This window comes from Copidosoma floridanum, unplaced genomic scaffold (assembly GCF_036245765.1).
Source record: "Copidosoma floridanum isolate Cflo_tuat_1 unplaced genomic scaffold, Cflo_Japanese_pri ptg000013l, whole genome shotgun sequence".
Lineage (NCBI taxonomy): Eukaryota > Metazoa > Arthropoda > Insecta > Hymenoptera > Encyrtidae > Copidosoma > Copidosoma floridanum.
The window spans coordinates 8,733,713-8,759,666 of NW_028321890.1; the positions used below are offsets into that span (position 1 = coordinate 8,733,713).

Below are 25,954 nucleotides of genomic sequence, written 5' to 3' on the forward strand. Positions count from 1 at the left end.
TAGTATGTTTTAATATTGTAGATACAGACTGTCATACAGATCAGATTACGAAAACTTTTGTCCACTGTAATATGTATGCATATTGACTCAATAATTTCTTATAAATTTCTTAACCATAATTGAAAATGTTCCTTTTTATGATTTAAGATATGATGAAAATAATTCTAAGACCAAGTTTTATTATGGGTAAATAAATGACTAGTAGAGTATTTAATACTTTCTAAGATCTCAAAACAATGGAAAAAAATTAAAATTTTTTTTTACTTCCATCTAAATCTGTCAGGAGTCCAAGATATATGCAAAAGCAGTTTCAGGATGCAACAGCTGTAATAAAATAATGTAGAAAACCATAATTATTTATGTAAGTAACTTACAACTACAAATGAAAAGAAATCATTCTAAGTTTTATTTAAATCTCCAAAAAAGTGTGTGTATATGCACAAGAGCATCGAGGGAACAATTAGTTCGGGGATGCGCTGAAAGTTGCATTGACAATGGGCGCGCATTAGCTACGGCGGCGTGTAACAGTTCGCTGAGAATAGGGACTCACTTGAGAGAGTTCGAAGCAAAAGGCTGGGGAGGGCAGTCTCAAAAGGTGTAGTCGAAAAAGTAGACAAAGGCCTTACTGGAAGAAGTCTTGGTCAAATTCTCAACATCGCGTGGGTATTCTCTCTCCTTCTGCTGAGCCGTCACGTGCTTAGGTTGAAGAATTACTCCGTATTGCTGCACGATAGATTGAATAGTAAGCTTACTATTTTTTTTCTGGATTCGCTCTTATTAATTTTGTGATAAGTTCAGATGAAGGACAAAAAAAATATCTCTAGTTGCTGAATTAATCCAGCCAAGTGGTGGTCCTAAGTCAGTGACCAGTATCAAAGGAGTGCTGATTTGTTCGTGTTAAGTTTTTTTCTTGGTGCGTGGTGGTTTAGCTTTGGGGGAAGTTCTCCAGTGCTTCCTGGTATTTTTTTTTGTTAGCCTCGTGCTTACGAATTAGTTTCAACTTGGTGTGGTATTAGGCATCGTTTTTTCTTTTTATTTTGTGGTAAGCGTTAATTTCACTTCGTAAAATAATTTAGTGGATAGAAGTCCCTGGCTATTCAATTAACTGAGAGATAATAAACTGACTGCTTTTTTTGCCATGCCTGGAGTTTCCTTGGCTGCAAGTTTTTCTTCTCATTGGTTTTTGTTTCTAATACACCGTTTTTGTGTTGCAGTGTGCACAGTGATACTTTCTGTATGTGTATTATTCATCTGTTCTTTTTTTTCATTTAATTGAAATTTTTAATTTAAAAAAAAACTAGAAAGTTAAGCTTAAGCTCATTCTAGATTTTCATATGATCGTTTTGTTTTAATGCACAGAATGTTTAATATTGTATGATGCTATCTTATCATTTTATATTGTGAATCCAATTTTCAAACTGTTTTTGTATGAACTGTTGATATTGTTGGTTTTGATATTTTGGTCGATTGTAAGCTTAATAGTACAGAAATACAAGTTCTTCCAGTAATGGGTACAAAATTGAGATAGCTGTTAAATATGGAGGATTCCACGAATATTTTACTGTATCAAGTATTGTATTTGTAAGCGTACAATTTTATTCCTAAGCTTTTACTTTTCTCTCAATGCAGTCTTATTATTGTGTATCACATTATTAAATCTGCTTTTTGATTTGTTTTAATTTTGTGTAAGACTTCGTTTTATAAATCAATAACAATTTTCATCGTGAAAAAAAACATTCTTATTCTTCTCCATACAGTAATACAGTGAGTACTCGTGAAAATTGAAGAACTAGGCTGTAAGTTAATGAGGTTGATTTTGACGTTCAGGAAAACTAGAGAAGGTTGTGAGTAATATTGTCTCGACGCTTACAACACAGTTTGAGGATTATTTCGGTGATCCTAATCAATGGTCAAAAATTTTTGATTTATATGCTGCTAGTTCCTTTGATGTGTCTTCTGCGGAGAAGTTTCTTAACAAAAGCCATTTCACGAACAATAGTCCTTATGAAAAACGCTATTTTTTTTTGTTCATAAATTAATGCTATGATCAATGACGTTTTGGTACAGGCATTGGTCTATGTGGATAGTCGAATAACTTGTATCTTGGTAGCATTTTTCAAGAAGAGTCAAAGAAGTTTCGAGGGATGCTTGCTTGTCCTGACCATTGGTGTACGAGCTACGGGATTCATTAGAAAGAATTCTATGCGTATAAAAAAACAATTACGCCATGTGCCCTAAATCAATGAGTCAGGATTCTTTTTTGACTTTTTCGTTACTCCCCGGTTAGCACGTGACTGTATCTTCGGGATCGACAGTCAAAAGATCATCTAACTATTAATCGATACGAGGAAGGGAACGATGCATTTCTCTACGAGTGAGATTAATGAATCTTTTGTACCTCAAAATAGTAGTATCGAATGTAAGAATGAGATATTCAAGGAGATTGAATTTTTAAATTTTGAACCCGAAAAGGCAGGTAACGTTGGGGTGGAGGCGTTGATTTTATCGGATCGAGAAATTGACGAAAAAATTGATAGTCTTTAGGAAGCTTCCACTAAGAAAAGAAATTTATTACGTTCGATTATCAGACAATTCAGATCCATCTTTCACGAGACACCTAAGTGTTTCGGTCGATACGAACATAAGTTAGTTTTATAAGACAACAATTCTTGTTTTCACAAAAATTATCCTGTTATAATGACTTTACGGGACCAAGTTGATGCTAAAATTGAACGAATATTCACGTTGAACATCATTGAAAGGTCTAATACTATAAATATAAGTTGGCTTCGACAGGTCATTAAGAATAACGGCAGTGTAAGATTTTGCTTGGATTCGCGTGAATCAAACAGAAGGCTCAAAGATGACCATGAAGGTGCACTAGATATTAATGACCTGCTTAGGTGCTGTCAAAACGTTGAAGTTATGTCAAGTATTGTCTTACAGCAAGTCTCCCTCAAACGCGAATTGCGAAAATACACCGGTTTTTTATATCGTGGTAGTACCTATTAACGTTGTTGAGTCCCATTTGATTTGAAAGTGAGTGGAGCAGCACTAATGCGTGCAGCTGAAACAATACTCAATCAAGTTATATGATTCGTCCACGATTTCGTTGATAATTAGATTTGTTTGTCAAATACCTTCACTGAATATTTTAAATATTCGGAAAAACTTTTTTAGATTTTATATGAAGAAGGCGTGACTATCAACTTCTGAAAAATTAGTTTTCGTCGTTGGAAAACTCGATTTTTGGGACATATTTTAACGAAAGGCAGGTTGCGGACTGATCTAAACAAAGTCCGTGCTATTTGTGAATTCCCACGACCTGCTAACATTAAATAGCTACAGGCCTTTATGGGTTTTATCAATTTCTGTTCAAAATATTCCGTTAAACTCACGAAAATGGTTGAGCCTTTGTTCTCTTTTCTGCGAAGAGGTATCAAATGATTTTCAGGTGGGAAATAAAATGACGCATTCGAGAAAGTTAAGAAACTATTAATCGATCAGATGATGTTTGCTCATCCAAAACTTAATCGTCCTTTCGTTTTATATACTAACACGGGCAGTATTAGTCTTGGTGCTATTCTCTGTCAAGAGGATGACTCTGGGCATAAGCGTGTAGTTTAAATGGTAAGCCATGCCCTAAAAGAGGAGAAAGTCAACTTTTTACGACGGAATCGGAGTTACTCGCAATTGTCTTATCTTCCTACATTACCCTATCTTCTTTCATGCCCAACTTAAAGTGATCGTCTTTAACGATGGATGTTGACAATCTAAATTTATGACATTGAAATAATGCATATAAAGCAGTCAGATAATAAGGCCGCGTATTCTTTGAGCCACTATTATTGTTAGCCTGACGTGAGGGAAGATAAAGAATTGTCTATTTTCACACTTTTAAGCAGGAATCGCAATGAGCGTTTGTTTGCTATGAAAGTTCTGTTTCTCGGAACCTCAGATATCACGTAGCAAAAATAGTTTAACTGTACAAAAGCTGTCAAAATGTCGAAGTTTATACAGGACCAAATAATTTCGAAGAACATCTAATTATACCCAACGGTTCTTATGATCTTCTTTCGATAAATTTTTATGAACTACTAAAAGCGGATTTGGGGGCATTCATTACTTATTGGCTACTGTTGATGTTTTTTTCCAAATTCGTCGTGTTGTATCTAATCACGCGGGTTACGCCAGTCATCACGTTGAACTGACATATAAATCATCACATCCCTTATTATGACAAACGAAAGCAAGTTTAAAATTATAAAGGGATGCAATTCAATAACAAATAGGAATTGGGACTTACGGAAATTGGGATCAAGTCAGTTTTTCCCTCCATTTGGCACCCCCAAAGTAATACCGTGGAACAGATTATCAAAAAGCTTGATAATTTTTTTAAAACTCTCATGGACGGTAGGCACAGTAGATGTGAAAAACAAGCACGTGATGGCTAGGTTGGCTGATTTGTGCGTCAGTACATGAGAGACCACTGTCCAATTCCTGGCCAGTGCGACTCTTTCAAGAAAATACCTCTGTAAATTCTCACATGTGCTTTTTCACCACGCCAAGCTCTTGATAAAGGGATAGGTGACCTTCTCGCAGAAAAAACTGCCTATGACCTAGATTCCTCATTAGGATGGTCTTTATGACATTATCACCGAACCAGCAAATTGAATAAACCATACCTAATATTGTAAAATATGTGTAACCAATAATGTTACATGTAACTAGTACAGTATTATGTACACCAATAATGTAATAATGTGCCTTACTGTAGCATAGATTAGATACTTGTTTACAATAAGAGCCTAGAAATAAATACAGTACGTTACTAGGTATTTATTTCATTGAAAAACAAAAGATGGGCAAAATATGTTCCCATGGTTCAAGATGTTATGAATGAAACATACCATGATTCGTTTGAAATCTATTTAAATAAGAACTGATGCGTTTTTGGATAAAATATCCAAATCAACAGGAGACCGTCAACGTTCCATTGGATCAAAAACTAATCTTCAAAAAAAAAAAAAAAAAAATTTCAAAAGAAGGGGTAGGCTCATGCAGATTAATTAAATCGATGTCACAGTTTTTAAACTTGTAATCTAAATAGTCTTGTTCTGGCCAAGGTATGTAATTTTCCTGTCATGGATACAGAAGTAACACCTTATCTTTTATATTCGTATAAAAGTCTGATTGTTATCAAGAGGGTTATAAACAATGTCACTTATAAGCTAACAGATCTGGATAGTCAAAAGATAAAAGGTATTCACCACGGTACTGAGTTGCAACCGTTCGTCAAATATAATGGGGGCAACCAAAGAAAGAGTCGTAGACTCTACAAAAAGTTTAGATGCACACAAATGTAGATCACTCGTATCTAAAAGAGACTCCTTGCTCTCTACCGCAGATCACTATCGATCAGACAACTCAACAATCCAGTTGATCCAGACTGGTATAGAACGATGATATTCTTTGGATTAAATTTGACGAGCCCTGGAATAAAATTTTAAAAACAGATTCAACAAACAATTTAATTTTCTTGTTTGACAAAATAAATACATATAAGAAATTTAATCAAATTCACCTTTAACTTAGTATTTTACTTATTTGCCTATACCCTCAACTCGTCTATCCACTGCAATTTTTATTTATTGCGTGGCTCACCTTACCCCTTGAGCCATCCTCCAAAAGGTGAACCGTTGCACTAAATATGACAGGTCAATTTTTTTTTTTTAATTATTACCAATTCAAGATGACATTACAAATCACATTTTTTTAAATGTTGCTTGCCTATGTTCCCATAATAACTGTCTTGACTTCAATCTATATACTATATTACTTTCCACGTTGATGTGGTTAACTAGATTGACCCCAGGTTTTCTACTACTATCCCTGGATTTAATTTTTTCAATTAACTCTATCTCTCCTATTTGTTTTTTCCCTGGCTTGGGCCTAAGAATGAAAAAAAAACCAAATATTATTCCTTATGATTATTGCGTTTTCCCTCTTTGCAGATAACTTCTTAAATCATTTAGCGAGGGAGGAGAAAAAAATTTAGTTTTGACCGTGACCCATGCGTGGCTCATAATTTTGATTCATAAACTTAACATTTTGTACAGGCAATTATAATTGCCGAAGCTATAATTTTATTTCACAAGAAGGGTTGTATAATGCAAGTCAAGTCGGAAGTATAGCTCTACCCTTGCATGTTGTGGTGCTTGTGCGCTGGTTAAAAGCTACATGCTGTATGATAAAATATTTATCGCCTTATTGTACGGTAAAAAACAAAAGACACATGAGTACTCGTGGATTTGCAAAGTACGAAGTTGTTCACATTTAACATTTTTACAAAATTTTTGTAAAGAAAGAAAGAAAAGAGAGAGAAAAAATAAATTTTTTTCTCCCTTTTTTTTCAGTTTGTCAAAGAAAATGTGGTAAATACTGCTTTCTTCTCTACATATCTACGGTTCGAAGTAAACACTGAAATTACTAGCCTAGTGGTCGTTTCCTTATGTGAATGGTACAACGTTAGTAAAAATCGTGTTCGAAGAAAATGTATAGGTTTATTGACATTTATGGTTCACGCAAACAAATCGTGGTATCCACTTTACTCTGTAGTATCGTGTGACGCTGTGCATGATTTATAACAGAAAGGCGCAAATAGTTTTATGGATTTTTTTTGTAGTCTTTTTCCGCTCCTTCTACTTTAAGTCTCTCCGCTTTATTACTTTCTATTCTTACTTTCTCTCTCACATTTTCCCCATGAAAGTGGAAGGTAGGGATTGTTGAATGTTGTTGATCTTCCTTTTTCTTTGTCACTACATGCCCTATCCTTGTCACGTTGAGATCTTTACAGTGCACTGTGTTTCCTTTGCTTGCAAAGTATTCAGCATCGGCTAGTTCCAGCCTTTACTTATTTCGCGCGATACGCTTTTTTTTAACGTTGCCCACATTTCTTATTTCTATTTTTTGTATACGAAGGCATCGTAACTCACGAGTGCATCCAGTCTTATGAGCCCCTAGTGTGCACCCTTGCCTTCCTTGGCTTGTGTAGTTCGAACCCGATGTGACGTCTTGGAGTTGGGAACCTTCTACACCGTTATTTTGGGCTTTACGTGCCACGGCACTTTTCTCGCCATGGTGGTCAATGTGGTAGCGGACGATCCTGGTGGATTTCCATCAAAAGGGTGGCCCTGCATACGCGTGAGCATTATCTTTTTCGTTCATTGTTAATTTTTTGTCTGCTTACATTGACTTTTTTGTTAGTTTTTGGGGATTTCTTAGAACGAACTTCTTTATCTCGCGTACTGGGTGGCTGGAATTTAAAAAACGACAGATTGTATAAAACAGAAGTGGCTAAAAAAGTTTCTTCCTCCTAAGTTTCCACTCTTACCCCACTGCCCTCCCTATCAGTCCCCTACACATTTCCCCCCACTTAACCCCGCCCTATATCTTTCAACCGTGTTGCCCTACTCTCCCCCACACCATGGCCCACCATCCCTTCACACTCTCAAGCAATTAATTTTTAAACGAATTTTGTTTTTCTACACTAATTTTTAGGTAACTTTGAATTTTTTTTCCACGATTCTTGAGAAAAAAAAAAAAAAAAAAAATACTTGTCAATAAGGAGATTTGAACCCTTGACAACCTGAATACAAGTTAAAATCCTAACTCACTCTGCTACGAGCGCTGCCAACTATATAAAATCAGTTTCTTGTACTTATCCTGTGGTTCGTAACTTACTTTTCATTTTCATATGCATTCACTGATAATACATTTGAATGATGATAAATTATTTTTTTAATTGTTTTTTAAAATGAAGTTCTTTATGTTGCGTGCTTGGGGGCTGGAATTTTAAAAACGACAGATTTCCATGATACGGAGGTCGCTTACTAGAAGTCTCTTAATTCTAAAAAAAATTTTTTTTTCCAAATAATAAATTTTAAAAAACAAAAAAATTTAATTAGCATAAATATGATTATGTACATACAATCGAATAAGGCGCGTTATTGCGCATTAAATATTAGTATTTTATGCATTTGATGCATAGAATACCAACCAATTTTTTTTAAACCTGATGTTTTTTTGGCATTAGAATAATTCTAATAATTACTGTTATGAATAAATTATTTATTTAATAAGTAAATTATTAAAAAAAAACATATACTATAGAGTTGCAGAACGTATCAGCGGTTTTTAAGGCGCTAATTTTGAATTTGACACACAAATTCTGAGAAAAAAAGATAAAATAGAGAAAGAAAAAAAAAATGTGAAATGAAATATGAAAAAAAATTAAACAAGAAAAAAAAAAAAATAAAACAAGAAATAAAGAAAAAAAAAAAAAAAGTTAAAAGAAGCAAACTTGGGGGTTCAAATGGGTCATGAAGCCCACGATAAGAACGAAGTTCTTTAAACACGATATGAGTAAAAAGACACACAATTTCTCAAATAACAAGGGGGTTGTCAGACCCATAGGAAGTACGAAGCTTTGTAAAAATAAGTACTGCATTTATGGAGTTCACTGAAACAAAAATTTGAAAAACGAACAAAAAAAAATAAGAAAATTCAGTTCAGTACTAACGATAGTTAAACTTTGTAAGAACGTCATGCATATGTACAGTACAAGTCGTGTACACGTAAAAAAAAATACACACCTTTGTAATATAATGAAAAAAAAAATTTACCGAAACCAACTGTTCCCGAGTTTTATTGTAACTCTCCTTTGCTTTATCTAGAGCCGTTCTGTTATTTAACTTCCTTTCACTTTTAAGAAAAAAAAATTCAGATATATTCCTTCCGGCTTATGATAATTATTATTTTTAATAAGATATGCGCATTAGTTTATTAGCATATTTCTTGTTTTGCATTGTACACATTTTTATATGTATATAGGTATATGTGTACATATATACACACACATATATATATATATATATATATATATATATATATATATATATATATATATATATTAGGAGTGCACGGTGGCTCAGTGGGCTAGGTCGTGGATTGGGACGCGGGGGAGACCGTGGTTCGATTCCTGGCCAGTGCGACTTATCGGGCAAGTACCTCTGTGTATTTTCACAAGTGCTTTTTCACCACGCCATGCTCCTCGAGAAGGGCTTAGGCGACCTTCTCGCAGCAAAATTGCCTTATTTTCCCCTACCACCCTCTCAGTAATGGGAGGCCTCCCATCCCTCTTCTCTTCCTTTTCCAAAGTGCTAAGTGCCCTGTGTAGTGCCCTTTATAGGAGCCGGACGTAAAGCACTATAATATAGAAAAAAAAATATGTATATATTTTTGAGCGCGCGGTGGCTCAGTCGGCTAGGTCGTGGATTGACACGCGGGAGACCGTGGTTCGATTCCCGGCCAGTGCGACTTATCGGGCAAGTACCTCTGTGATTTTTCATATGTGCTTTTTCACCACGCAATGCTCCTTGAGGAGGGTTTAGGCGACCTCCTCGCAGCATAATTGCCTAATTTCCCCCTACCCCCCTCCCAGTAATGGCAGGCCTCCCATCCCTCTTCCCTTCCTTCTCCAAAGTGCTAAGTGCCCATAGTAGTGCCCTTATTGAAGGAGCCGGACGTAGAGCACTATAATATAAAAAAAAAAAAAAATGTATATATTTTAAGTTTAAGCAGTTAAGCTGGTCATTGGAAGATATTCGTTCTAACCGACGTAGATTTAAGTTAAGGAGGTATAAAAGTTTAACGATATTTTCTTATCAAAAAACATATGCTCTATAAATTGCAGCAATTCTAATATTATTTAACACATGAAAAATACAAAGGTTTTTTTTTTCTCACTAATTAAATAGGTGGCTGAACTTAACTTAACTTAACTAAGCTTTGCACTAGGTAACAAACCTTCCCTCCAACAGGCAACAGGCAGTTGACTTCAACAACTACGTGTTGGACCTTTAGTTTTTGGGTTTCTCGAAAATAAACATGTATCAGTCCTCGTCTATACACAGCGATTACACCAAAAAAAGGTTTTGCTCTAGAGCAGGTATCCCTTCGATTTTAAAGAGCTTATCCTTGAATAAATAAAAAGAAGTGTCATTTCTTTAAAAAAAAAATTAAGCTCTTTGGTCACGTTATATTGAAAAAAAAAAAAAAAAAAAGACAGATCTAGAAAAAATTACGACTGTTTTAAATTGGCCGATTTTAAAAATAATATAGAACGTACGTCAGTTTTTAGGATTTTGCTCTTGCTATAGACAATTTATCAAAGGCTTTTTAGATATAGCTAAGGTCTTAAAATATTGACATTGATGAATTAGTAGTTTAAATGGACTTTAAAAAGCTAAGAAGCATTTATAAGGTTAAGGAGCGTTTTCACATTTTTTCCCTAGGTTAGGTTGTGTAATTTTCTATGATACTGACTCATTGAACCATGGCATTAGCTTAGTTTTACCACAGAATGAAGAAGGTAAGGAAAGGGTTATAGCTTGTTATAGTCAAGTGTATAATCCGTCAGAAAACTAAGCACTTCGGGAGTGCAGGTAGAAGTGAAAACTTGAACTTATTGCGCGTTGGGCACTTTTTTATGTGAGCATTTTTAGGTGCGCTCGTGACATGAGAAATTGTGCGAAAAAAATCAAGTTTATCAAAGCAATGTGGGCACTTTTTGAATGGACATGAAGTATAATAATGTAGAAACTATATTCGAAGGAAGTGGTTTTATTTGAATGAGTAAATATTAGTAAATAGTAAATACAAAATTTATCAATTTTTTTAACACAATACCATAGCAGCAACACAAGTCAAATGAAATATTAAAATAAAAAAATTTTCCGTTTAATATTCGTTTATAAAATAAATATAAAAAACTCTCAATCTCGTCTGTCGCAAGGGCACGAATGAATGCCCATGCAAAGACTGCGTATCAGCGTTGGTCTGAGCATTATTCCACGCTCACAGTTCATGCTTGATCGCACATAGCGCCGCTGACTGGATCCTACTGAGAACTACTTCGCGCGAGAATTCGAATTCAAAATTGTATAATTTTTCAACAGACACTAGGCGTGGAAATTCAAATTCAAAAGAACTCTTGGTACACTATTTTTGTAAGTAATCACACAACATTATCCAATATTTTTGGGCAATAATTAGCCAATACATACAAAGATTTCTTTCGAATTTGAATTTCTGCGCCTACTGTCTGCTAAAAAAGTCATACGATTTGGAATTTGAATCCTCGCGCCAAGTAGTTCGCAGTGAGATCCAGGCAGCAGCGCTATGTGCGATCAAGCATGAACTGTGAGCGTGGAGTAATGCTCAGACCAACGCTGCTGCGTATAGCATGCAGCGCTCTCGCATACCTATACACTCTGAGTATACATATAGGTATGTAATCTCGTCTGTCGCGAGAGCACGAACGAATGCCCATGCAAAGAGCGCGTATAGTATACATTGATTATAAGAATACACGCGGAGTATATCTGTGTAAAATCTCGTCTGTCACGAGAACGGCTGAAAATGCTCACCCACAAAAGTGTCCAACGCGCCATAAGAAGTTTTCACTTCAAAAATTGTGTAACTCATAGAAAGTTATTAGCGATTGCTGAGTCCATAAAACATTTTCTTTGTTTCTTTTATAAAGAAGAATCACAACGTATGTACTTTTTCTTAAATATATATTGTAGTGCTTTACGTCCAGCTCTCTTTTAGAGGCACTGCAGGGTACTTAGATCTTGGGATTGGGAAAGATCTGGGATGAGATTGGAAGGGGGAAGGGCTTTAACAACTGCTCCGCAATTACCCATGATGACTGTCGTGTGGATCAGGAAAACCCTGGAAACTTCAGTCAAGACAAAGTTAAGCGCACCAGTCTTCTTGGGAGCCATCGAACGTCCAACTATTTTACCAACAGATATATGACAACTCAACAAAGTTGGCAGAAAAAAGCCCTTAAGGAAAAAATTTTAAAAATAAAATTTTAAGACCTTAAATGTATGTAATTTTATAAGTCAAGAAACTGACATGAAATATTTATTGAGGTAAAAACCTCAGATTGAAAATTGACAATTAAAGAATCTATTTTGTCAGACATAAGCTTTTTATCATAACTCCGTTAGTGATTATTCAAATCTTCCAGGTTTTCTTATGGATGCAATAACATGAACCCCTAATGATTATGGAGAGTGAGAAGACTCCAGGGCTTTATTGCTTGGGTGGTGAAGTATTGTGATGAGAAAAAAAATTATTTTTAATTACATATTTTTTGTCAGTTATTAATCCTTTTAGATTGGACAAATAGCCCATTTCATTTATTGAAACGTGAGAAAATACAAGTAAATGGCCCTTAAACAACTATCTAACGGTGGTTGAAACGTATGGTATTCTTTTCAGCAACATTATAGTTCTTTTTTAACTTTTTTACAGCCTATTGTTCATTTAAAACTACATAAATTCTGCTAGTACTTCAGTAAATTTAAGTGACCAGTTAATATATTGGGTATTTTTTTGAATAATTTAAGGTGATAAGGATAGTATACGAAAATAATGAACTTTTTGGTGAATCAAAATAACATTGATTACATGATCTTCTTTCTACTTAGTTTGAATTTTAAAAAATGATTACGATCAATATCATCATTATTAAGGTGGTTACTATTATTAATTACATTATTATTATTACTATTCTCAATAAGTATTTCCATACCATCCATGGTACAGTCTTATCTTTAGGCAATTATTAAAATAATTACTTATTATTAAGTTCTATCGTTTAAAATAAACCTTACTTTTAAACATCGCGTGCATTTTTCATACACAAACCTCACACCTGATACTACCACTTATTACTCACAAAGTGTTGGCTAGTAGTTTCTAGAGAGCATTTCAAGTAATAAAGTAGATTCTGTTGTATTAAAAAAACGGCATAATGACTTGAAAACATTTACCCACATCATATGAAACTTAGCAATCGTAGGGTCTCCACTCGTTTGGTGAAGCCTGAGTACAGTAGTTGCTAGGGCCAGTTTCAAGTATAATAAAAATTTCTGTACATTGACATTACAATCCTGCAGTGTTACCTCTGACACTCACCTGATCTCATCTACTGCCTATCTACTCTCTCTGACTCTATTATCTAGGGACCGAAAGAATCAGGGGTCAAGTATACTGGCTACCGGCTGATCTCGACTGTTTAGTTTTTCCACCTAGCCACTTATTAGTGGCACCTGCTCTAGTGGCAGCTCAGGATCTAACGGAAGCACGGTTTCATCACGCATAGAGCCTCTAGTACAGGGTTCTCATTGTTGGTCGATCTCGAAAGCTCGTTCAACACCCCTGGAGGCGATTTACGGTGCTCCCAACCCTCCCTCACTGTTCAAAACCACCCATCCTAATAGGCTGATTCTAACAATTTTGTTTTTAAAAGCCAAACAATACACGCTTCTAATGGCACTTAATTTTTCTTAAGTAAAAAAATGTTAATGTAAGTAAAAATAAGACTTTTTTAAAATAAAAGAGATTCGATACTTTAACTTATCAGTAAAAAAAGAAGCATATTGTGAAATTTTTATTAACTACTACCTTTGGTGAACATGAATTGTAATAAGAGCCTCGTATTTAAGCCTCATGTAGCTTGTCAAATCTTTTACTGTAACTTCGATCAGCCTGTTTAAAAGATCAAGAAACCACTGATTTGTTCTTTTCATTATTCCTCTATCTTTTTTAGAGTGTACTAGAGCTACTTCCGACTGCTGTGTCCAAGATACTTGTATCGCCAATAAACCCACCTACGTGTATATAATATTATTAATTTAGAAAATAACAATAACTATAATAAACAAAATGGCAAATTCTTACTTGCAGGGTGGAGTTGTCGATGATCGTCAAAATATCAGTATTTGGATCCAGCAGTGACTGCAAACCCTGAGAAATGACAGTTCCAAGAGACTGGCAGTGCATTATTAATAAAGCATTAAGCCAGTTCTCCACACCATTGACGCAATGGACAGGTTTTTCGAAAACAATATGCTCATTTTCACGCGAGTACATTGAGATGATTTTATCATATTCTTTTTCTGAAAAGTCCAACTGTAACAATACTCTTATTAAATTATACTTAAAAAAGCTTCTTATAATAAATTAAATAAAAGCGATTGTAAGAAAATCTATTGTATTCTACTTTATCTATTGTAAACTCTTTTTTAAATTTATGTACTTTAAAAAAAAGGAAGCCTACAAGGAGCCTTGAGGTAATTAAATATCAGTAGTTGGACGATACTTTGAGCTTGCAATCGAAAGTCGATCAGAAATGTCTAAGAAAGTTATTTATAATTGTTTATTGATAAAATGTATACAATTTGCTATTCGAGAACTGGCAACTTTCTTTAAACAAGTTTGATAATATTAATTCTGTTCAAGTGATTAATAATCTCGACAGGTAATTTTATATGAATAAATAATTTCTTCATTGGTATTATCCATTAATAGCAAGTCTCAAAAAGCTTTTAATTATGTGCAGAAGCAAATTAGTTTTATTTTGTAACATAAGAATTTACTATGAACTATTGTTCATTAAGTCAAGTTTCCAAGTACATAGACAATGTATGGAAGTTAAAGTGTACGTTTACTGTATTCTGTTACAGTTAGAATCATGTACACAAACAATCTAGTACTTTTCTTCCATTTTCGAAGATCTTTGTTTTTCAAACCGCAAAAATAATTTTTAAATACCTTCTTTGAACTAAGTCTTTTGTAAGTTGGGACATTTATTTACTTGTGACTAAGAATAATATTCAACAAAATTTGTATTTATTGTAGATATAGAAACAAGTAGGACTTTAGTTAGGCTTATTTTCAATCTTAAACATTAGAAAATATATATTTATTACCTTATCAGAATCATTGGTTTGTGTGGTATTACTTTAATTAGGTACGATATTTTTTTTGTTTGTTTACTATTTACCTTCAAAAGCTACATTTAGATTGAAAATGGACTTCACTTCAGTGCTATTTCAGATTTCTTATATTTTTAGTGGATATGTTTATATAAATTACAGGTCAAAGAGAGCTTGAGGCTCAAGGACTGAAGTATAAAGTATAAAGAGACTGATTTTCTCTCTCCATCGTAGAAAATCTATGACAAGGAGAGCTATACAGTGTTTAATAAAGGAAATCGAAGACAGGTGCTCTTCTAATACAGATACGTCCGTATTACTTTTACTTTCCGTTCTTTTGTTTATTTACGTTGCTAAGCAAATATTGGTTTTATTGACAAAGAAGTGTTGCTTACTTCAGAACTTGCTTGACAACTAAAAAGATTGGACGTGTTTGTAAATTGTTGTAATAAAGCTAACTTTTTAAAACTTACAAAGTTTGTGTCTTGGTTATTCTAATAGAATAAGGCTATCAATAACAGTACCTTGACATGTTTAGTAGTGGTGCCGTACTAAAAATATGGGTATAACGCATCGATAAGTTACAAGACAAATATTTCGTAGAGCTCAATAAAGCAGTCTGTAGAGTTAAGTTTTGAGACAGAATACAGTTATGGACTGAATTATTTATTTACTTTACTGTTCACATGATTGGGCTTGTAAAAAATGTAGCTGCTTAATAGGTGTTGTTGTAATCAATAGTAGTAGTCTTCGTTCCATGGGTAAAATGTTTAAGAATCCCACCCGAAGTCCAAGATTTTGATATACGGGTGCGTCCAAGCAGAGTGGGACAGCCAGCGCTTGCGACGCATTTTTCTTGTGAAGTGCGCTCTGTTCAACTCGCTCAAAGTCGAAGGCAAATAGCTAAAAAAATTATCAAAGCACATAGATCGATAGATTTTGATCTGATCATTACAATGGTGTGGTTGGTTTCTGAGAAATAATGTTTTTTCGTAAAGAAAATCGACTTACAAGTTCGAGTCTTTATTTTTCAAGGTTTGACTTTATTTTTATTTATTTAATTTACTCTAATCGAAAGAGCTACTTTCAAACTACATCTCCTGAAATTTTCAGAGTGGGATGAGCATGAGTTTACGAATGGCAAGCAAAAGAAAATCGCGTTACATGATCTGACGCTGCTGCCCAAGCTCCGTGCCGCTCAGTGCCATGTTGTATCTATCTATCAATCTATGTGCTTTGATAATTTTTTTAGCTTTTTGCTTTCAAGTTTTAACGAGTTGAAGAGAGCGCACTTTACAAGAAAAATGGGTCACAAGCGCTGGCTGGCCCGCTCTGCTTGTACGCACCCATACGTATACCAAAGAAGCGAACGTTATTTGTCATTCTGAGGTCACAAAGTCATATCTTGTGCTCGTGGATATACTTTGCACCCATGGGCCTCGCTTTATGAAATAGTAGTTATAATACCTGGTAGTGCAAGTCACTACAGCAAGCGCCAGGCCTGAGTGACGTGCAAAGCAGGGTCCAAGAGACTTTTTGTAATTACTCTGGTTAGATGTATACCAAGTGCAAACTCTATTTTTCTCACTAAGGGTGCAGTCAACGTCCAAAGGTTAAAAAAAACTCCCAAAGTAGAAATATAAATACTCTTTTGCCATCAAACTAAATCAGTAACATTAATTTCTTAAAACTGATCTAAAATTTATAATTAGTTATCACAAAAGTGCATATTAACGGTACTTTTATTTAGTTATATCGAAACTGAACATTATTTAGTCAGATCTGAGTTGTAAAAACAGTTTATAAAAAATTAGGATTATCATAAGAAAATTATAAAAATTATAATTCTTTATACCAGCTTTCAAGCTCTATTATCTGATCTGAATAAAAATAAAGAATTAAGTTAATACCTGTATTCTGCTCAAAAACTATAATTTTACAATAAAAAAATGCTAATTCACTCCACATTTTGCGAAATGGGAGATTGTGTTTACTTTAAAAAGTGATCGATAGTATACTACCCGATGGCACTAGTGAAAATATTAATTGAACAATAAATATTGGTAAGACTATGATATTCCAAAACTATTAAAATAAATAGTACAGTTTTATCTAAGAGTTTTTACTTTCTAGCAATTTTGATAAATTAAAAATTTTTTTTAGCCTCATCTATATAGGCAAGGTAATAAAGCACAAAACCCAGCAAATTTTCGAAGTAAGACCGACTAGGATGCGGTTTGCGGCATTCAATTCGTAATTTTATCAGAAAATTTTGTGACTGGTTGTAATTAAATGGACACTGAAAGTTTAATTTTTGCATTAATAAAATGCATCGTGTAATTGCACCCCAAAGAGAAGCTAATAACCAAATTTATAACTTGATTAAATATTAATCATAATGAGCTCTCTTTTTCTACTCAGAGCTATCATGCTATCACGTCAGTTATGCTCTGCTAGGTACCTGGAGTACAGGGTAGACTATATCTACGTCGTTTCCTGGATTTTTACGATAAATCGTCTTTTAATTGCTCAAGATTTCTTACTCGGGAGTTTTTGAGGTCACTGAACACGAATATCATATTACTTATGCTCTACGAGGTATCTGGAGTCCAGGTTAGGCGTAACTGAGGAAAAAAGGAGCTTCAAGTCATTATCTTCTGTGGCTCGTATTTTTGTACTTATAGAAGACTTTTTAATGTATTTCTGTTTTTTTTTATGTTTACATTAAAGTTTTAACTTTAAAAAAATATTAAAAAGTTTAAGCTTAATTAAATATCAGTGAGTATATTTGTGAGTATCAAATTTGAACATGTTGATTAAACATTTTTTTAAATTGATTTTCACAATCACACTAATACGTTTGTATTGTATATTAAGCTGTTTAATTATTTACCCTCATTTTTTTGTAATACAGAATTAAAAGGACACCTATTTATAGAAGCCTTTTATAAAAGTAAGGTAAAAAAAGTTTTTTATAAGTTTTGCTCACGCAAATATTGCTGTTCTACAATTAATTCTTATTACCATTAATTTTAGAATGGATCATAAAGAGGCAGAGGATAGATGTGTGATTTGTAAATATGTTATCAATTTAAAAAGGACTTTAACAGATAATGTATTAAGTGTAGTGAAAAAAGAGGTATAAAGAGTATGTGCGACATATCTGTAGAAGCTCACTAAGACAGACTGGTTGATGTTATTAAAGATAAAACGTTAATTAAAGTACACGAAAAATGTCGTTTACGTTGTATTAAGACGATAATACATACGCCCAAAACAAAAAAAACGTAAAATTGTTGAATCAGAAAATCGAAGTAGCTCCAATGAGAGTGAAGCACAGAATAGTAAATTTGATTTCAAAAAACAATTTGAGATTTGCATGAAAAATGTGCCAGTTTCTCAATCTTTTTCTGTTGTGAGTACTAACGAGGCTAAAAAAAAACTTATATATTATTATACTCAAAGTTAAACGTTGCATTCAACGATCCATGAAGAAGTTCTTAAAAATTTTTTATGTAAAGACAATGTTACAGTATTAAATTTAAAATATTACACAAAAAGTTGCTCTTCAAAATTAAGGTTATACAATACAGAAAGTTAAGAAAAAGAGTCACTTTTCGTTAAAAAAAATTAAACGCTCTATGGAAGTGATATTTAATTACATTGATGATAACCAAGAAAATCAAATGAGTACTTGTGATTTTAATGAAATTTGACGGTAAAATGACATGTTTATACCAAGCAAATACACAATATAAAGTAAACTCTTTATTCAATGTCAGGATAATATTATAACTATACGAGGAAAAGGAGCAGTAGCTTATTGCCGTTATAAAAACAAGGAATATGAAATTGTACTTAAAAATAGTAAAAAATTAAACTTTTTTTACTATCAACTTATTATTAAAATTGTTCAAATAGTTTATAATGATATCAAGGACTACACTAGTGACAATTTAAAAGAATATCCTGCAAGTGATGTAATATTTGTAAAAGTTCAAAAAATACTTACTGGATAAGTTGATCTTGAACCAACACAGAAAATAAAAAAAATTTAAATTTTACCAGCCTTTTATAAATAATTACATCAAAAGTTTGGTTCAATAACATTGACTGATGTGTGTCATGCAGTGGGTTTTCACTGTTCATATAACGAAGTACGTGCGAATGGAATTTCAGCTGCAATGTAAGGTGATATAGAAATCAAAGAAGGTGCATTAATTCAGTTTGTACATGACAACGTAGATTAAAATATTAAGACTTTGAATGGCAAAGGAACGTTTCACAACGAAGGTGGCTGTAGAATTATTACACCTGCTTTATATGTTTTACCCAAAAAACTTTTTCCACGTGTAAAATTTGTTTCAGAATCAGAAATAACTACTGAAAGTAAAATAGATATCAGAAATTATCAATTATCACCGTTACAGAGACTACAGTTTTATGCTTTACAATTAACACTGTACACTGCTAGCTGAATCCCGGTCCCTTTGCCTAGTAGAATTTAAGTACAATATTGTACTTAGTGTTACTATAAATAACTAAAAAGATTAAGGTAAAAATACACACCCACGTTAGTCGTAATCCCCGGCTAGCGTGTCACATTTCATAAAACTTTGTAATTGAAAGGTGACTATGAGAATGATGTCAATGCATAGGCTTATAATACAAGTTAATGTTTGTTATTAAAATAAATTTATTTATTTTTCTCTTAAGCTTATTCGAACTGTAGGACTTTTCCAACATGTTTGAAAGGAAGTGATCCAGATAACATAGGTCCTTTAAGACATAATCTTTTTCTCGAGTCACGTATGAAATATTTGAAAACCGAGGGTTAGACGACATACTGTTATTATAAGAGAGAATAAAATAATAGGTAAGGTAGTCGGAGTATAGGTAAGGTGCGCCGGATGGGTCCAATGACAATGTGAAAGCTTACGTGAGCGTGTACATACGTGCGGGCACGTTTGATTGTACGTGAACGTGTTTGTGTATGCAATGTAGTCATCAGCCTAAAGGCCCTTTTTCTCTCTTACTTTCAGTATGCTTTTTCCTTGAATCCATTGACTTGCTGTTGTAGTGTAAAACTTCATCAAGTTATATGTATGAATTTTTGTACAAGTCTGTCAACCGTAAACGAATGTCTGACTTATTATTTTTTTACACGTATAAAACTTATCTTAGTCATACAACTAGTATTGTATAATACAGTAGTAGCATTTTTAGTTTCTTCTTTGTCTAACGTACTCATAAGGTTATTTGTAATGCATTAACGTGTGTTTTTTATTTCTAACTGATTCACTAAGCAATAAGATTTACTTTTTCCTGTGGAACTTTTAAGTTTAAAAATATTCAATTTTAGCAAAACATAAAGTATGTTCCGTCAAGAAGGGGACGTCACAGTTTTTGTTAACGGAGATTCAAATCTGCCGCGGAAGCGTATAGAAAAGAGAACGATGGTCAGAGTAGCTAGCAGTGTGGAAGAGGAAAGGGGAGAGATGTTCGCAGTAACGTGGGCAGTGGAGGAAAAAACGGTTAGAACAAAAGCAACGCGAGAAGAGGTCAGACGTTCATGAGAGAAAGCACGATTCGGCAGCGACAAACAAAGACTTCAAAAAAAAAACATCACGAGGCCTCGACAACGTGAGAGTCCGAGTTGAACCACCAGGCTCCCTGTAAATGCGTCTATTCTTGTTATAAGGTATTTAGCAATTAGAATAATAGTAAGCATGTAAACATAAGTCTCGTAAAGGAGGCTGAGAAATTTGTGAGTGCGCGTAAAACTGCGTAGTAATGTTGTGTACCAAAGTTTGTTGTCACGCATAACATGCGGTCAGTGTATGTCTGTTTTGTAGTTTCCTATGTATAAAGCTTCATGATTGTGCGTGAAAACCAACCATTAATATTGTCGGATTGCGTAAGATCGCGTCTTGGTGGAAATTAAAATTTCCCGTCGCTATCCGCGTTGTTGTGAGAAACAAAAAAGGGGCGTCATGGGCGCAGTGGTGTGAGTGTGATGAGCGAGAAAAGTTGCCGGGCTCAAGTCAATCATAAGGGAATAAGTGATGGGGAATCAAATAATTAATAAGGGATTAAAGCCTCCGGTATTAAATAATTTCTCGGCGAGTGATTGTCAATGTTTGGCGATTGGATAGTATTAGTGTTGGTAGGCTATAGTAAGGTGGATGCGAGCATGTGTGTGATCGCGTCTTTCTTTTTTCTCCTTTCCTTTGAAATGCGTCGCTATGGTTGCGAGTATGTGCACGTCTGAGAAAAATGACTCGCAATCAATTTCACTAATAGCGTTTACTCTTGTTTAAGTACAGATAATTTCGAGGCCGCAAGCCTGATTTTTGAGGAATAAAATCATTGTTTCTTTTATGTCATTACCCAACGTGGTCAAACTGCAACTGTGATTTGGAGTGACAATGCACATAGTTGAAAAAACAAACAAACACACAAATTACCCAAATGGATTAATAGTAGTCATGTATCGGATAACAGTCCACGTGATTGTCAATCAAGATTTTCTCATATACGTGTAAGGTAAAATTGATAATTTGTAATGATGATCGATCATCCTTTCATTTGCTTGATTTAATGTATTAAAATTATGTTCACGTTCTTTTTTTGTTTAAAGTCAATTGTGTTTAATTCAATTGTTTTGTTTCTTAAGAAAAGAGTAATTCAATGGTTAACAGAAAGAATTGCTATGTCACATGTAACATTTGTTCTGCATAAAAAAGAGTTTTTCGTCAGATTTTTCCCTGAAATAAATTAGTCATTATCATAAAATGGACGCTTTTACACGCAGTTTCATCTCTGAATCAAATCGTATCTAACAAAGGGACAACAGAAGTTACTCCGCAACGTTTATAGTTACTTTGAAGCACTTAATGAGAAAAAGACGTTAATTAGTATGTACTAAGAGTTTTGATAGTCTTACATTCAAGAAGAACAAGTCAAGCTAGGCATCGGAACAACTCATCAGAGCTGTTAGAAGTTGCTATGCACTCACTTTCAGAATACAGCTGGGTGTTTCAAAGTACTAAATGAGAAATATATAACGTCAAATATCACACACCCTCTTATATAGTTGATGGGTACCCTTGACAATTATTAAAGCAAAGAAACTGTTAATCTCATGTAAACTACTTAAAAAGAAGCTTGGAATAGTGCAAATAATAAAAGAATTAAGATCATAGACATCAGTCAAAAAAATTGTGCATACATATAAATGTAACAGTTCATAATAGTATAGTATTTTAGCCTCTGCAAATTTTTCGTCGTAAATCTTACGTGAAACATGTATTGCAGATAATAAGCTACCCTAATAGTACACAAGTTAGAAGTAACCGCACTGTTGCCTTGATTTTTGCTTGATTTAATAATAAGTGCAACGTTTATGCCTTACTGAATCTTTGTTGACAAAGTAAGATGGCTGTATGCTATTTATGTACTTTTTTCTTCTCTCTAGTATCAGTACGGGGTATAGCAGTAATACCTGATTGTGATCGAAATAATTGACATGGCTGACAAACTTTTTCTTAAAATAAATTATTACACCCACTTTTATATTATTGGTTTCATTTTTAACTGATTATAAATTAGTTTCTATCAGTCTTTTAAGCTTTCAGGATTAGTTAGATGGTTTTGGTTGATTTTAATTATGCATGCACTAATCTAAGTTAGCATTATTGTAAACTAATGCTTAAAAATCATACATCTTTGAAACGTTAGATTTTCCATTAATGGTCACGAAGGTACTCATAAGTCTTACGTTTACATGCTATACCAAATATTACGAAAAGTACAGTTTTAACAAATAGTATACATTAGGAGCGTATTATATAAAATTTCGTTTGTTTGTTATGTTTGAAAACCAGAAATGTAGATGACAGCGGAGATATCTAGTGGGTATTGAATCAGGACGTTTGTTAGTTGTTGCAGAGCAATTTTAATCTTAAAAATCGATAAGATATTACTTATTTATGAACGTTAACAAGCTCATCACTTTTCTCTTATAGCCTTGTTAGGAAAATAAGCTGAGATTATTCTTATTCTTAGTATTTGTTAAACCTGTCTCGATAACTTCAAGATTTAAAAATAATTGCAGCGTTTACTGGAAGATTATTTCATATGGTGCACTGTCTAGTAAGATGCAGTGCAAATGAATAAGTGAATATTGTTGAATGCCTTATAGTAAAGGTCATAACTTTTTAGTTGCAAAAGTTAAGCCTGCGATTATGTAATTGCAGTAAACCACTAAGATACAATGATAAAATTTTTTTGAACTTACGATGAGATGCAATAGTGAAAAAATGATGTATTTCAGACGAATAAAAAAATTAATGTATGTGTATGAATGTATATCTTTTTTAATCATATAGTTGCTTGACATTCTACATGACCCCCACAGTCTTTATACAGCAACCAATGCATTCCCCCAATTCCCATCAATCTTTAATAAGAGAAAGAAGACGTTAGTCATTTTTTTATTATTTTGATTTACAACACCATTTGTTTTGATCCCCTACAGCTCTATTCCCACTGATAATCATACAATAGTTTTTGACCCCACACGGCCTTCTACATACTAACTACACAATTTTTGTTCAACCCTCACTTTTCCAATAAATTCGTTGTACCATTTTTATATTGAACATACATTATTATTATTATGAGAATTGTGTTTGGAACTGATAAATTAAACTATAAGAATGATTCATCTGCTGATTCAAGGATTCTTAGATTAAATTTATGTGTAGAAGAGCACTATTTCTTTATCATCAATAAAGTCCTTAAAAAATATATTTATTACATTTTTACCATGTGTCATTGCTTTGATGGTTTTTGAAATTAGAAACCACAAAAACACTGCCATGATTCAAAAGAAAACATAATTGTGCTAGGTTGTTTCAAAATTTCATCAAAATGAGTGTCATAATTAATGAAACCCATTGAAATCGCAGTATCCTTAAATTTAATATTGCTATGTGCTTTGAAATCTTCAAACAATGAAGCTTCATGCTTTTCATTCAATTATTACTCAAAAACAGTTTGCTTATAATCTCTAGAAGGTAATATATTTAATTTTCCATTTGCTGTGTTTTTTATTTTCTACATTCTTTTTGCTATAACCTTAAGATTATTGTAAAAAATATAGTTTTTTGGAATGTTTACGTACTTCAATTATTTTGTAGAGTCATGGGTCTTATTTAACTCAAACCAAGTGGTTCTTCACTGTATTTTTAATTTAATTTTCTTTGAATATAAATTTTTACTTATTTGTACAGGTAAGTTTACCACTTTGTGACTTCTACCACAAATGAAAGACCCTTGCAATTTTTATGCTGCTTTCATTGGACTATATGAATGTAGTCATACATGTTCAATTATAATTCAATGCTTTGTATTGGTACATAGTATTCAATATTTATGTGACACTAATATTACATTAATAAGAATTTGTTATATCGTACAACCATTAAATTATTAACCAAATTTTTGTCTTTGTTTTGAGTTTCATAATGATGATTATCCAAAATATTATTTTTTTAAATAATCTGTAAAAAACTATTTATCTTTCACAATGTCATATCAGTGAGAAGCTCAAAAAATTTTTTAAGATATTCATTGTTACGTTTATCTGAGTGTGAGGTATATTGTGTAGAAATCAAAGCAAGAAAACATCATGTATGTCATTTGTAAGAGCATGTTAATAACAAGTTATTTATATGCCATTTATTGTCAAAAATGTTTGAGAGACCAACACATTTATGTCGTCACATATTTATACACAGCCCAGAAAATATCGATTTTCCATTTTTACATATCTTTGTCGGTATCTCAACAAGGCACCTGAAGGAGGCTGGTAGACAAGGTAGTAGAGTCACCGTGGTCAACCTGTCATTAAACGCAAGGGTTCGTAGAAGGGTTGGAAGTTTTATCAAAATTCTCTTCTTCTTATTAAAGTCTTTATTTTTTATTCTTTGGTGCACGCCATACCGATAAAAATATTTCAGTGCTGCGGACTGAACGGTCATTTTTTTATGCGAAGAAAAGGTTAGTAAAAAATGAAGAGGCAAAATGAAGTGCCAGTAATGAGATTACAAAAGCGTTTGAGAGTAATAAAAACATCAGCACCAGTCTAACCCTTTGTGACACGTCCTGGCGACGAACTTTTACCTGCTCCTGCTGCTGCTCGAGTGCTTGCGTGACAATGCTCGCCACCCTGACGCCTAGCCCCAGCTTCAGTCTTTGTAGCAGGGCCTGAAGACGAGCCACCACCACTTCCTTCTCCTGACATTGTCTCTGCATCTGCATGCCAGTGCACGCCACTTCGGTGTCGTCCAGTTCTAGCTCCAGTCCTCGTGACAAGCCCTGACGATGAGTTTTCACCTGCTCTTGCTGCTGTTCGTGCACCTGCGAGACAATGCGCGCTGCTCCAACGCTGAGTCCCAGTTCAAGTTTTTGTAGCAAGCTCTGACGACGAGCCAATACCACCTCCATTTTCTACCACTGTCACAGCGCCCGCACGCCAGCACGCACCACCTCAACGTCATTTGGCACCAGCTCCAGTCCAGAATTACCCTCTTATCTAAGACTTACACCTTATTTCACTAATCATAACGTTTTTTTGCCAGCAGTTCAGTTTAGACAGCCACAAAATCAGCATCCACTGCATCAACATTAGTTTGCAACACCACAGCATCCACCTGTGCTCTTCGATTTAACTTCTACGAGTAGAATTCACAATCAAAGTTCCCACAGTTTAAATCACATGCGTAATTGTCTACGTAATAAAGCGATGACTAGTGCGGTTAATAATGCTTCAAGTGAAAATAACTTAACTGATATTTTGGCAATAAAAGCTTTTGATACGATAAATGGAACTCTGTCTCGTATTAGAGAAAATACAGTAAATAATGAAAATTCTGGCATGATTGCGTGAATGTCTCATTCAAAGAATTTAACTCTCTTCTTGGGAGATCGATTAGATTGAATCCGTTTTAAAGATTCGTATGAAAATTTTATAGTAACAGAACAATAAAGAGATGCGAAAAATACGCAATTGTATGAGTCTTTAAGAGGAGAGG

At 33.8% G+C, this 25,954-nt stretch overlaps 1 protein-coding gene across 1 annotated transcript in view; it reads right to left on the reverse strand.

Moving 5' to 3' along the window:
* The window catches only part of kl-3 (dynein heavy chain 8, axonemal kl-3), a 1,186,420-nt gene that overhangs the window by 949,008 nt on the left and 211,458 nt on the right, over positions 1-25,954 (reverse strand). The window contains exons 21-22 of the mRNA XM_089590651.1: positions 13,819-14,049; positions 13,543-13,748 (exon numbers count right to left, since the gene is read on the reverse strand). Coding sequence (XP_089446777.1) covers positions 13,543-13,748; positions 13,819-14,049 — 437 coding nt within the window. The remainder of the gene's footprint in view (positions 1-13,542; positions 13,749-13,818; positions 14,050-25,954) is intronic.